The sequence below is a fragment of the Panthera uncia genome, chromosome B1, assembly GCF_023721935.1.
Source record: "Panthera uncia isolate 11264 chromosome B1, Puncia_PCG_1.0, whole genome shotgun sequence".
NCBI lineage: Eukaryota > Metazoa > Chordata > Mammalia > Carnivora > Felidae > Panthera > Panthera uncia.
Genome location: NC_064811.1, coordinates 66,557,828 through 66,573,105, shown reverse-complemented (window position 1 = coordinate 66,573,105; position 15,278 = coordinate 66,557,828). Strand labels below are relative to the sequence as shown.

Here is a 15,278-nt window from a genome sequence, read left to right as displayed (position 1 = left end):
AAACAGAATCTCTACATTATTAAACAATAACTCCCCATTCTTCCCTCCCTCCCAACTCCTAACAGAAACTTTTGTCTCTTATCAATTTGACTACTCTACATATCTCATATAAGTGGAATCACACAGTATGTGTCCTTTCGTAATTGGCTTATTTCACTCAGCACAATGTCCTCCTAGTTCATCTGTGTTGTAGCATGTAAGAATTTTTTTTTAGGCTGAATAATATTCCATTGTGCGTATGTGCCACATTAACGATAGTTCTTTTACCTTGTTTATCTCTCTTTCCAGACTTGGCACAGTTTCTGGTACATAGATGTGGTTCAGTGAATATGTATTTTGAATGAAATGTATATCATGGAAGCAATGTGGTGGTGTGGAAGGAGCTATTGGGAAACTTGGGTTTTAGTCATAGCTCTTGTATAGATTTTGTCTGTGATCTTGGGTAAATAATTATCGATTCGTCTTCTATAAAATGTTGATTCCACACACTTCAGAAGGCTTTGGAGACAGTTTAATGAGATACAGAGGTCCTTGTTATCAGAGCTCCCGAGGTACAAGGTTTCTACAGTGGAGCAAGCGTTATCAATGTGAAAATATTCACTAATAAATTAATCTCTTAAGAATTAGCCCTTGCTTAGATAAGCCAGCTCCCTGCCTGTCCCCCATCCCCTATCTTTTGGAGTATGTTTCTTGATTCTTGGAGAACACCTGACAGTGGAGTGTAAATACCTTGCAAATTGATTTCAAGGGGAGGTTGTAGAATTTGCATACTTGTTGAATCTGTCTGTGGAGCTAAGGATAAATAGGGATTTGGAGATTAGATAATCAGGAGGGATGCTATCTGGATGAAAAACAAGCAAGCCCCTCAAAAAGAATAACTTGAGGGGCGCCTGGGTGGCTCAGTTAAGCATCCGACTTTGGCTCAGGTCATGATCTCATGGTTCGTGAGCTCAACACCGCCCCCCCCCCCCCCCCGCCCCGGGCTCCACACTGTGTCTCCCTCCCTCTCTCTCTGCACCTCGTGGGATTCTCTCTCTCCCTCTCAGTCTGCCCTCACTCACTCATGCTCTCTCTCAAAAAAAATTTTTTTTAAGAGTAACTTGAATTTTAACAAGTATAGAGGGTTCTTGGGAAAATTGATGAAATCCTGAAATATTTTGGCTTGGCAGAGATGACCTTCAGTATGATCAAGTTGTGCCCATTCAAACTGCATCTGTCATTGTGCTGTCACACTAATTTTCAGAAGAATCCTCTTTCCCCTAGACTTAACAGTTCATCCTAAGAGTTACTGTAGTTTTAATTATAAACTCGAGTTTTGTTAAATATAAGCAAAAAAAAAAAAAAAGGAAAAAGAAAAGAAAACTGAAAGATTTACTCTTAGTTTTCTTATTTGTAGTGAAATTTTTGTCCCTGTCTTAAATGAATTCACTTTAAGTGGCCTTTTCTGGATCAGCTATTTTCAGGAATTGAGGATTTTCTGCATTAACTTTCTCTGACACTTTTTTCTGAATTTATGTAATGCCAAACAAATAAGAAGTTATAGTAATAACCATAAGTGATGAGCATTTTATAAAACTGTGTCTTTATTGGTCATTTCTTTTCTTTTTTTTTTTTAATGTTTGTTTATTTTGAGGGGGGTTGGGGGAAGAGCAGAGAGAGAGAATCTCAAGCAGGCTCTTCACTGTTAGTGCAGAGCCGGATGTGGGAATTCATCCCATGAACCACGAGATCGTGACCTGAGCCGAAACCGAGTCAGATGCTTGACCGACTGAGCCACCCAGGTGCTCCAATAATTTATTTTCTTAATATAATCACTTTTTGGGCTTTAGGTTTATCCCACAGATAACTAGTTTTAGAAACTAGAACAGGCAATCATTTTACTTCAGGCAGGTTTAGCACTTTAGGGTGGTCTAAAAATATTTGATGCAGATTCATTTAGTTTATATAGAATTGACTTAGTTATGTTATTCAGGTTAAAAAAAATCAATTCTCAACTGTAATTTGTTAATGACTATTTCAATGAAATTAAATGTAAGTGTGTACTACAAATAAATTGAAAATATTTTAAACATTCATAAATGTCAGATCAACTTGATTTTAAAAAAGAAACTGTATACTGTGTCAGAAAAAAATAATCCGGAAGCTCTTAAGTGCTAGTTTTTTATTTTTGTCTAAAGAGAAAGTCCTTTCTTTTTTCTTTCTTTCCCCTCTCTCCCTCTCTCTTTCATCTCCAGATATATTTGTAAATTAAATCATAGCATCTAAGAAGGAATTTTAGAGATAATGTAGGTTATCTACCTTTTCTCTTCTTTGGGTGCTTGAATTCCCTTTTCAGCCAGTGAATTTGATTATACAGCGTCTGCTTGGAATGCCTTCAGTGACTAAAAACTCACTTGTGGTGAAACAGTCTTTTCAAGTGGAAATTTTTGTTAGAAGTTCTTTCCTAGTGCTGAACTGAAACTTCTGTTTCTGTGCATTTGTGCTATGCATCTGATGTGATAGAGAGTGGCTCTAATCCTTCAACTTGACAGCCTAGAGATGAGTCGGGATAATCTTGGCTTTCCTGCCATAATAAAAATCTCTAAATCTCAGAAGTTTAAAAAAATTTTTTTCACTTTTTATTCATACTTGATAAGATCACATATCCATTGTGGATTAGAAAGGGGGCTCTTCTTACAGTCTCACAAGGACTCAAGCTGACAGAGGAACCGACATCTCAGATGTGGCAGAGGAAAAGTAGAGCTTTGGAAGGTCTTGCATTGGCAGAAATGTTCTGGCCCAGAAATGCAACACCTCTACTCATAGTTCATCAGTTAGAACTTGTCATGTGACCCTAACCTAATCACCAGGAATGGGGTGGGGGCGGGGGGTGCAGGGAGTATACAGTTCTACCATGTGCCCAGAATGGGAGAGAACCAGAATACTTGGTGACTAGCACTAATGACTGCCACACAGTCTTTCAAGAATTTGGAGATGTGTCATGTCTTTGTATTCCTTTCTTGACTAGGATAAAAATTCCTAGTATTTCAGTTCATTGTGAGATGATTCCCAATTTCCTAACCCATCCAGACACCCTACAGTTTTCTGTGTTTTTCCTGAAGGGTAGTGTCCAGAAGGGTTCCCTGTATTCCTGTTGGAATCTGTCTGAGAAGAACTTTTTGTTTTCCTTTTGGCAGTCTAAAATCAGATAGTATTAAATCAGATAGTCTTCAGGTTAGTCCAATGTCTGTTTTATAGATGTGGGTTGAAATTGTATCCTGAACGATTTAAGTTCAGAGTAAAACAGCTGTAGTATAGTACAGAGATTAAGTTTTGAGACTTGGATTCAAGGCCTGACTTTCAGGAACTGTGTTACACAGGGCATGTTGCACAGTTGTCCTGAGCCTATTTTCTGATAAATATAACATAACAGGATTGATGAGAACAGTGAGAAGTGTTTTCATGGACTTTACATAAAGTGGTATTAAGATACTAAGTGTTACTAAGAAGCATTGTTTTGTTTCCTTCTGACTAGTTTCACCTTAGTTCATTAGGGCCTCACTTGAGTGTTTAAGTTCCTACCTGGATACATATGAAATAGTGAACATACAGACTACAGTCTTTGTGGGTGTAGATCATCATCACATACATTTTATATCATTATTGAAAAAAGTCAAACTGATGTGCTGCCTCTCATTTGCAGGTAGGGTTCTTTCACAGTCTACTCCCGGGACTCCATCAAAGACCATAACAATATCTGAAAGTGGTGTTATTGGATCAACTTTAAATTCTACAACACAGACACCAAATAAAATAGCCATCTCACCTTTGAAATCGCCAAATAAGGTAAAAAAAAAAAAAATTAGCCACAAATGCTCAAGTGTTGTGGTTAATGCCTTTATGTTCTTACTAGTCACTTTAGATACTTCAATTTTAACATATTCCCAAACAAGTAATAGGCTTTCATCGAATACTAGATTAATTTAGTAATCAAGAAAAAAGAACTTATTCTAAACACATAGTAACTTAGTAATCTTTTTGCATGCTAAGATAATTTCCATGGCCCATATCAATGCGGGTACAACAAAAATCTTTTGAATGAGGTACATAATGTGTATAGTTCTCAAGTTAATATTTGTGCAAAATTATTATCTTTGGGAAGTCACATATGTAGTGACTATATGAATATAAAATGTTGAATGTAACTTTATTGTTATTTTGATAAAATACTCTGTTTTCTGCTTAAACTGTCCTGGGTTTTGTGGAGACCTGAGTTTTTGCTGGGTAACAGATTACCCAGAGTACTAGAAATTGCCATCAAATGCTGGTCACCAGATTCTCAGAGTTTTTAGATTTAAGTATAGTTCATTCAAAGCATTTGAAAGCTTTTCATGATCTGTTTTTATTTTAAGGTAGCTAAGTACTTGTCATTTTACTCTTAGTTCACTTCCTAAAACACGCAGATGTCATTATACCAGCATAACATTTTGAAAAGGTATATTTTAAGGACATTTCAGGTGTAAAGCTAACCATCATTATTCTGTGAGATGTCACCTTTGTGATTCTGGAAACTTACTGCCCTTTTTATGGCCTTTTTCATTATTTACTACTATTCATAAATAGAACAAACATTAAATATTTGTTTCACATTTTTTAAAAGTATAGCTGTTGGTTTCTGTTATAATGAGACTTGAATATAATATATAAATATGATGTCTCTTTCACTTTATTAATAATGGGATTCTACCTGCGTGATAATAGAAAATAATTATTTACTTAAATGGAATGAATTCAGTAGATATTTGAGTGCTTACTATGTGCTATGCCTAGTGATAGGCACTCGGGATAAAAGCATGAATAAGACACGTTTTTCACTTCAAGCAGTTCCACAGGGAAGTTAGACGTAAACATTAAGAATTGCCCTACAGAATCATGACAGTTACAGGTGGGTTGATGAGCTCAGCTGTGTGTTGCGGACACTGTATACAAAGGCTGTTCTTGAAAGATCTTAACCTTAAAGGTGGTTTGGGTCTTAGCTGTGGGTGAGCAGTGGAGGTAATACTGGCTTTGAGGTAATTTCTCGATTGAGGTAATACTTTACACAGAAGGAAAAGTGTGGCCCTTTGAGGGAACTATATTGCTCTGGTAGTGTGAGTGGTGAGGGTACTAAGGTTAGAGAGAAGGTTTTATTATCTGCAGGGGAGTTTGCATTTTATTGTTCTAAAAGACTTTCTGTGGCTTCCCATTGCTTCTAGAGCAGTGGTTTCCTTGTCTGTATATTGGGATCACCTGGGAATACCTGGTTTGTATTCCTAGAGACTGTTTTAATTGGTCTAGAGTTTGGCCTGGTATCAGGATTTTTAAAAGCTCTCTAAGTGATTCTAGTGGGTACCCTAGATTGAAAACCACTACTCAAGGTTAATATGAGATTTGCATGGTTTTTTTAAAAATTTTTTTTAGAGAGGGAGAGAGAGAGCAGCACACAAGTGAGGGAGAGGGGCAGAGGGAGAGAAAGAGAAAGAATCTCAAGCAGGCTCCATGCTTAGCACAGAGCCTGACTCAGGGCTCAATCCCGTGATTGAGATGATCAAGAGTCAGACACTGAACCAACTGAACCAGCCAGATGCTCTAAGATTTGCATTTTTAAAAAGATGATTCTTGTGGCACTATGAAAGACAGTCTGGAAGAGAGACCAGTTAGGTTAGTGATTCTCAACCATGTATGAACATTTGAAACACCCTGGAGACCCCTTGAAAAAACTTACGGCTGGGTCCTACCTGACTCCATAAATGAGGATCCCCATAAATGGAGCCGAAGTATTAGTTTGAATTTAGTTTTAATATTTTAAGATTCATAAGTATGGGCCAGGGTAGAAAATCACTAAGTTAGATTATTCCAGTACTTTAGGTTTGAGCTAGACTAGTAGCTAAGGGGCTTGGGAAGAAGAGATGTGTTAGAAGAGGTTTAAGACATAATACTGGATGTCAGGGTCTTAGGGAGGGGGAGAATCTAGGATGACTCCTAGGTTCCTGACTTTATTAACAGAGTAGATGGTGGCACTGTGGACTGGTAAGTCTGGTATATGGGCTATATCTGATTTGCATACAGATAGGAACTAGCTTTATTTTTCTCTCATCCTTGACTTTAGCTATGCCATCTTGGATCTTCCTTCCCTACATCTTGACAAGAGGTTATTTTTAACTATAAGAACAAGCCTTATTTTGGTGATTAAATTCACAAGTATGAAAAGTCTAGTCAAAAACTTAAATCTAGTTTGAAAGCTTCTCCCCTGAACTCAGACCCAATCATGACTCAGGGACCATATAGTCAAGAAGGGGAGTGTGCTCTGTTTCCTTCACTTTTCTACCTCCTCCTCGTTTTTGCTTTTGGCTTCTGATTGGAAGGAAGATTAGAAGAGAAAAGACAAAGACTTCTGTGACCGGGACTGTTGTAATGTAGCTGCCAGTGTAGCAGGTGTCCAAGTGTGGACATTTACAGTTGTGCATTTAGGAAAGTTTTTGAAGATCCCCATGGATATGTCCCCATTGCCCACTTCTTTGTTGAGAGTGTGGTACACACTCAGGCTATCTTTGGCAGCTTTCTCCTGGCTGTCTCTTACCTCCTGTAGTCTGCCCTACGACCTGGTACTGCAGTGTACCAGGCACGTGTAGCACAGTGTAGCAGAGGCACGTGTCTTTGGCCCATTAAGACGCTTTAGCCCTTCTGCAGCATGTGTTTGGCTAATGGGAAACCTATTGAAGAACCCACTGGTAGAAGTACAGCTTGACTAACTACTGTCCTCCTTTTCCTTGCTCTACAATTTTGACAGTTCCATCTAGCCTCTTGCATTCAGAATTCTCTAGGCTGGGACCAGTTTCTGTGCTCACATATGTCCTAAACTCCTGCAGGTTTGTGTCAGGTTCTCCCAAGAAATCTCTTCCTGCATCCATTTCTGGTGGCTAGACCAAGATAAGCATTCTTATCACTACCAAAAAGTTTATTATAGTGTGTTGCTAGCCAAAATTGAGATGTCAGGTTTTTCCTTCTTCTAGTTATTACTTAGTCCATCCCAGAGGTTTTCTTGGAGAACCCCTGCCTTTGTTCTTATGGAGGTATAGTCTTCTCTACGTTTATAAATTCACTTCTTTTTTTTTTTTTTTTTTTAAATTTTTGAGAGAGAGAGAGAGAGAGAGACTGAGTGCAGACGGTGGAGGGGCAGAGAGAGAGAGGGAGACACAGAATTTGAAGCAGGCTCTAGGCTCCAAGTGCCAGCACAGAGCTTGACACAGGGCTCGAACTCATGAGCTGTGAGATAATGACCTGAGCTGAAGTTGGATGCTTAACCAACTGAGCCACCCAGGTGCCCCTACTTCTATTTCTAATCTGTTTGGTTTCATTTCCTCTTCTTTTCTTTTTGTTTTTTCAATTTCATTTATTTATTTATTTTTTTAAATTTACATCCAAGTTAGTTAGCATATAGGTGCAACAGTGATTTCAAGAGTAGATTCCTTAATGCCCCTTACCCATTTAGCCCACCCCCCTCCCACAGTAACCCTCTCTTTGTTCTCCATATTTAAGAGTCTCTTCTGTTTTGTCCCCTTCGCTGTTTTTATATTATTTTTGCTTCCCTTCCCTTCTGTTCATCTGTTTTGTATCTTAAAGTTCTGATATAAGCGAAGTCATATGATATTTGTCTTTTGCTGACTAATTTCACTTAGCATAATACCCTCCAGTTCCATCCATGTAGTTGCAAATGGCAAGATTTTATTCTTTTTGATTGCCGAGTAGTACTCCATTGTATATATATATACCGCATCTTTTTTATCCATTCATCCATCGATGGACATTTGGGTTCTTTCCATACTTCAGCTATTGTTGATAGTGCTGCTATAAACATTGGGGTGCATGTGCCCCTTCGAAACAGCATACCTGTATTCCTTGGATACCTACTAGTGCAATTGCTAGCTTGTAGGGTAGTTCTATTTTTTAGTTTTGTGAGGAACCTCCATACTGTTTTCCAGAGTGGCTGCACCAGTTTGCATTCCCACCAGCAATGCAAAAGAGATCCTCTTTGTCTGCATCCTCGCCAACATCTGTTGTTGCCTGAGTTGTTAATGTTAGCCATTCTGACAGGTGTAAGGTGGTATCTCATTGTGGTTTTGATTTGTATTTCTTTTTTTTTTTTTTAACGTTTATTTATTTTTGAGACAGAGAGAGACAGATCATGAATGGGGAAGGGTCAGAGAGAGAGAGGGAGACACAGAATCCGAAACAGGCTTCAGGCTTCGAGCTGTCAGCACAGAGCCTGATGCGGCGCTCGAACTCACAGACCCTGAGATCATGACCTAAGCCGAAGTCGGACGCTTAACCGACTGAGCCACCCAGGTGCCCCTGATTTGTATTTCTCTGATGATGAGTGATGTTGAGCATTTTTTCATGTGTCGGTTGCCATCTGGATGTCTGCTTTGGAGAAGTGTCTATTCATGTCTTTGGCCCATTTCTTCACTGGATTATTTGTTTTTTGGGTGTTGAGTGTGGTAAGTTCTTTGCAGATTTTGGATACTAACCCTTTATCTGATATGTCATTTGCAAATACCTTCTCCCATTCTGTCGGTTGCCTTTTAGTTTTGCTGATTATTTCCTTCACTGTGCAGAAGCTTTTTGTTTTGATGAGGTCCCAGGGGTTCATTTTTGCTTTTGTTTCCCTTGCCTCTGGAGATGTGTTGAATAAGAAGTAGCTGAGGCCAAGGTCAAAGAGGTATTTGCTTGCTTTCTCCTAGAGGATTTTGATGGCTTCCTGCCTTACATTTAGGTCTTTCATCCATTTTGAGTTTATTTTTGTGTATGGTATAAGAAAGAGGTCCAGGTTCATTTTTCTGCATGTCACTATGCAGCTTTCCCATAGTTGGTCCAGCTGAAAGGTCCAGCTTTCCCAGCACCGTTTGAAGAGACAGTCTTTATTCCATTGGATATTCTTTCCTGCTCTGTCAAGGATTAGTTGGCCATACGTTTGTGGGTCCATTTCTGGGTTCTCTGTTCTGTTCCATTCATCTGAGTGTCTCTTCTTGTGCTGGTACCATACTGTCTTGATTACAGCTTTATAATACAGCTTGAAGTCTGTTTGGTTTCATTTTCAACAGGCAGGAGATGGATGATAGTGATGCTATCTCTCAGTAAGTCTGCCATGGATGCCTTTGTCTTCCTTTTTAGAGTGTGAGGATTTATCATTTGTAGTTCTTAGCCTTGACCTCACTTCACCCAAATTTTGAGATAATAGAAAAAATTCCATTATCCTCTTAAACTAGAAAGGAAATATAGAGAGAATAATTGGTTTGGGCAAAGAGATGTTGTTTAGTTCTTGCAGATGTTTGTCATTGAAGTACTCATTGATATCTAAAGTAAAATGTCCTTTAGGAAGCTGAGTATAGCCAGTGACTAAAACTATGCATATAGATGAAATCAACCAGGGAGCATGAGGTTGTGTGTACAGATAGAAGAAAGCAGGACTGAACCACAGAAATATTAAGAGTTATTAAAAGAAAAGGAGTCAATGAAAGAGAAGGAATGATAAGAGGTAGTAGGAGAAACCAAAAAAAAAACCACCAAAAACCAAAAATAAAAATACTGGAAAGAGAGATGACTTCAAGAATGCTCTTGGGCTATAATTTTAAATACCAAAAAAGTCAATTAAGAAAAAGACTGAAAAGTAAAGCTTTGCCCCCATTGGTCAAAAGTGGTCAAAAGGAAACTCCCAAGTATCCACCTTTCCCTACCTGCCAACACTCAACAATCTTACCACCATCTGCCTTGAATAGCCAGGACTTCTCTCATTATTTATCCCTATTTACATTGGGTACCATCCAAAGGCCCAGACTCCTACATCACCTTTTATCTCCCACATCTAATCTTCTTAAGGTTGTCAGTATCTTCTGTCCTTGTTCTCACTTATCCCCAACTCTTGAACTACTTCCATTGTGCCCTCTCTGGAGTTCATATCAAAATAATCCCCTAAATCTTCAGTCTCTTCGCTGAATGTTCTTTTTATCTTGTTCTAACAGATACCCAGCTCTCCCCTACAAGACTGCTTTCCTAGCAGATCTCTTAAACGATGGCCATTTTTTCCTCCTTCAGCCATTAGGCCACTGATCCTGCAGTGGAGGGATCGGACTACATGTTTTCCTTCCTTCCTCTCATTACTATCTGAAAACTGTTCTCACTTTCTTCTCCATCTTTGACACTAATGTAACCAGGTTTGTTATGGGAAGTCAGGCAAGTCTTAATATTTTCTCAATTTACTTGATACTATAGTTGTCTATTATTATAGGACGTATTTCTTCCATTATATTTATTTTGTAAAGTAATCCTCAGTTCTCTACAAAGTATTTATTAGACATGTAAATAAGCACTATACCAATGCAAACGTGATTCTGCATGGTTTACTTTCTTCTTGCTTTAGATTTTAGCAAAACTGTTCTCTACTTTCTGACATTAAAGTGTATTTTGTCCTGTAATCTTATTCTTACCTTAAGTACTATTTTTTTTCATGGAATATTTGGATTTATTTTAGAAATGCAGTATGATTTATGGGGCGCCTAGGTGGCTCAGTCAGTTGAGTGTCCATCTCTTGATTTCGGCTCAGGTTATGATCTTGTGGTTTGTGAGTTTGAGCCCCACATCAGGCTTTGCACTGACAGTGTGGAGCCTGCTTGGGATATTCTCTCTCCCTCTCCCTCTCCCTCTCCCTCTCCCTCTCCCTCTCCCTCTCTCTGTCTCTCTGTCTCTGTCTCTCCCTCTCCCTCTCCCTCTCCCTCTCCCCCTCCCTCTCCCTCTCCCTCTCTTTCCCTCTCTCCCTTTGCCTCTCCCTCTCCTTCTCCCCCCATCCCCTGCTAGCATGCATGTGTGCTCTCTCTCTCAAAAAGAAGTAAAAACATTTTTAAAAATGCAGTGTGGTTTAACATTCAAAAATCTATCCATTGAATTCACAACAATGAATAAGAAAAAAGAATAATTTTATGAATATATTCAATACATCTCAATACATGCGGAAAAATGCTGATGGTAGCCAGCCTCCATTTTGGTTAAAAATACTTGAAACAATAAAAATAGAAGGATACTTTCATAATTTGAAAAGGCGGAAATACATCAGACTTCATGTTATGGTGCAGTGTTGAACAAGGATATCCACTTCCAACACATGTTCAATTCTGCTGCAGGTCTGAGTTAATGCAGTATTGCAAGAAAAAGAAATAAATGACATAGGGTTTCAAAAGAAAGTAAAAAATTGTTACAAATTACATACCATTATATGCATGTAAAATTTAAGAATCTGCTATGAACTGTTAGAACTAATGTATAAATTTAGCAAGGTGATTAGATACATAGTCAATATTTAAAAATCAGTATTTATAGACCATTTATATTAAATTTTTTTTAATGTTTATTTTTTGAGAGAGAGAGAAAATAAGCACAAGCAAGTGGGGGAGGGGCAGAGAGAGAGGGAGACAGAAGATCCAAAGCTAAGAGCACAGAGCTTGATGCAGGGCTTGAACCCATGAACAGAGAGATCATGAGCCGAAATCAAAATTCGGACACTCAACCGAATGAGCCACACAGGTGCCCTGGGACCATTATATTTAATATAATTGTTGATATGGTTGGATTTAAATCTAGTATCTTACTAGTTATTTTCTTTTTGTCTCATTTGTTCCTTTTGTTTTTTAACTCTTTTTTTTTTTTTTTTTTGCATTATCTCCACTATTGGCTTATTATAGTTTAAACTTTTAAAAACTTATTGGTTGCTCTAGTGACAAATACTACATTTTTGACTTATAACAGTCTACTTTTATATTTATGTCACTTCATGTAGGATAAGAACCTTACAATAGAGTACTTCCATTTCTTTTTTCCTATCCTTTATAAGCTGTCATTGTTAAACATTTTACTTTTACAGGTTATGAACTCCATAATACATTTTTTGTTTTTGCTTTACACAAAATTACCTTTTAATACAATTAAAAATAAGCAAGTCTTATTTATTTTCATTTTAACTGTATCTTACACAGTTCCTTTCTTTCTGTAGGCCCCAATCTTAGTTTGGTATAAAATTCCTCCCTAAAGAACTTTCTTTAGGAAAATTTAATATTTTTAGAAAAATTAAAAAAAATTTTAAGGAAAATTCTGCTGACGAGAGATTTCTCAGCTTTTGTTTGCCTAAAAAAGTCTTATTTTGCTGTTACTTGTTAGAAAGATATTTTCATTGGGTAAAAAGTTCTAGGTTGGCAGTTTCCCTCAGTGCTTTAAAAATGTCACCCCATTGACTTCTAGAATGCATAGTGTTTGGTGAGAAGTAATGCCGTAATTTTTGTCTTTTCTTCCTTTGTATATGTGTCTTTATTTTCCCTACCTGCTTTCAAGATTTTCTCTTTATATTTGGATTTCTGTGGTTTGACTATTATGTATCCATATATGTGCTGTGTTGTTATTGCTTTCTTCTTTTAAATACACATCTATCTTGATTTTAAACCATCTTGGATCTATGATTTATTATATTTTATTTTATTTTTGTTTGGCTATTATCTCTTCATTTATTTCTTCTGCCTCATTCTTTCTCTATTCTCACTCTATTTTTTTATTTTTTTTTAGAGAGAGAGCATGCATAAGCAGGGGAGGGGCAGAGGGAGAGGGAGGGAGAGAATTTCAAGCAGGCTCCATGCTCAGCGTGGAGCCCAGTGCAGAGCTTGATCTCATCGCTGTGCGATTGTGACCTGAGCTAAAATCAGGAGTCGGAATCTCAACCAACTGAGCCACCCTCTTCTCATTCTAGAACTCTAGTTTCATGTTATTTTAAAGTTCTTATCTGATGGTTGCAACATCTAGGTCATCTCTGAATGTACCTCTTATTTTATTGGAATGGCTGTCTGGACCTTTTTAAAAAAAAAAAAAAAAGTTGCATTTTTTTAAATGTTTATTTATTTTGAGAGAGAGAAAGTGTGAGCAGGGGTGGGGTGGAGAGAGAGAATGCCAAGCAGGTTCCATCCTTAGCATAGAGCCTGATGCAGGGCTTGATCCCACAACCGTGAAATCATGACCTGTGCACCTTGACAGGTTTTGGTAAAAAACATTTTTGACATAAGCCCTAGAAACAAATGACTGAAGATTATTAAAACTTTTTGCTTGTAACTCACATTGATTTCAGTTTTTTTTTTCTCTCTACTAAATTAAAGGAGGACCTAAGTGAGTTTTCAGATCATCAAGAATAATTTTTGGAAGTAGAATACATTTTAAATTTTGGTATAAAATTCAAGAGAAGTTCAGAATATTAATGTATAGTAGTATAGTAAATATTCTTCTGTTCATGTATACTTATATGTGAAAATAATGTTTTTCAGTGTTTATAACAAAAATAGGAGTAGAATTGGTGCTGAGCTCTCACTCTTGCAATATATAATATTCAGCTGTGGATACATGAAGTAATGAATCCTGTCATCCATCTGAATAAGAGATACCTCCCAATAAAATCTTTTTCATTTGTGATAATCACAATTTATAATATATTTGTGTTGCTTTAAGTATATACAGTAATTATTAACTCAATCCAAATTATATACATATAACATATAAATAGTATTGGTTTCAGAAGTAGAATTCTATGATTTATCACTTACGTACCCCACCCAGTGCTCATCATAACACGTACCCTCCTTAATACCCATTACCCATCTAGCCCATTTCCCACCCATCTCCCTCCATCAACCCTCAGTTTGTTCTTTGTCACAAGAGTCTCTTGTGGTGGTTTGTTTCCCTTTCTTCTCTTTCTTCATCCCCTTCCCATATGTTCATCTTTTTTGTTTCTTAAATTCCATATGAGAGAAGTCATATGATATTTGTCTTTTCTCTGATTATTTTGCTTAGCATAATACATTCTAGCTCCATCCATGTGGTTACAAATGGCAAGATTTCATTCTTTTTGATGGCTGAGTAATATTCCTGTGTGTGTGTGTGTGTGTGTGTGTGTGTGTGTGTGTGTGTACACACACACCACATTTTCTTTATCCATTCATCAGTCAGTGGACATTTGGGCTGTCTCTATAGTTTGGCTCTTGTTGATACAGACAAAATTATTTAATGCTTAGAGCTGTACAAAAAGGGTAATAGGAAATAATGTTTTCAAAATTTCAATTTATATACATCTTTTTGTTTCAGAGAATTTTAAAAGAATTTCAAGCATAAAAATTTACACTAGAATAAAGTTTTTAGAGGATATGGAATTAAATACAAACTTACAGAGGAAAGGGAATAATGTAAATTTCCACCTGCTTAAGAATGGTTTATTTATGTTTTAAAAAATATAATAGATACTGGTGATATCAGATCACCATGTTGATATGATTCCATGGAATGTTTTATAAACAGTGATGTGACACGTATATTTTAACTTAATTTTGCTAATATTTTTTTTTTAATTTTTTTTTTTTCAACGTTTTTTATTTATTTTTGGGACAGAGAGAGACAGAGCATGAACGGGGGAGGGGCAGAGAGAGGGAGACACAGAATCGGAAACAGGCTCCAGGCTCCAAGCCATCAGCCCAGAGCCTGACGCGGGGCTCGAACTCACGGACCGCGAGATCGTGACCTGGCTGAAGTCGGACGCCCAACCGACTGCGCCACCCAGGCGCCCCAAATTTTGCTAATATTTTTAATAGGCTTGAAATTAATTATAAACTGAATGATGTTCTCAGTCTCTCTGAAAGTTATCTCCATTCTAGCCAGCTGGAAGGGAAAAGACATGGAAAAGCACATGTGAGAGGCTTTTCTGGACCAGACCTAGAAATAGGCATATAGCATCCATTCACCTCACTAGCTAAAATTGAGTTGCATGGCCTCATCTTAACAAGGGAGGTTAGGAAATATAATCAGCTACATGCCTAGGAAGCAGAAGAGACTCTGGATTTTGGTTAGCAGCAAGCTGTCTGTTACATGATCGGCCATACATATATAGCATAATAGTGCTACATTAGTACAGGTAATTGACAGAAAATTGGGACCCTGAACAATAATGAAATTTTCCATGATGGAGAGACACTCTTCCATTCTGTGCTCTTCGTGGCTATTGGTATTTATTGAGTTGAGTGTGTACCCTCTGCTGGGGCTGTAGAAACTATAGAAGAGCTTACAGTGGTTGGAGAGACAAAATTGAATGCATGTAAAACAATAATGAGTAATGAAATAGGTGCTTATTTGTGTGGTATAGACAAGATGGTTTGAAACTAAAGAAAGATAAATCCTGGTACTTCTTCATT

At 37.5% G+C, this 15,278-nt stretch overlaps 1 protein-coding gene across 4 annotated transcripts in view; it reads left to right on the top strand.

Moving 5' to 3' along the window:
* The window catches only part of LIN54 (lin-54 DREAM MuvB core complex component), a 68,901-nt gene that overhangs the window by 21,776 nt on the left and 31,847 nt on the right, over positions 1-15,278 (top strand). For all 4 annotated transcript variants that reach the window (XM_049630773.1, XM_049630771.1, XM_049630772.1 and 1 more), the window contains exon 4: positions 3,683-3,825. In XM_049630773.1, coding sequence (XP_049486730.1) covers positions 3,683-3,825 — 143 coding nt within the window. The remainder of the gene's footprint in view (positions 1-3,682; positions 3,826-15,278) is intronic.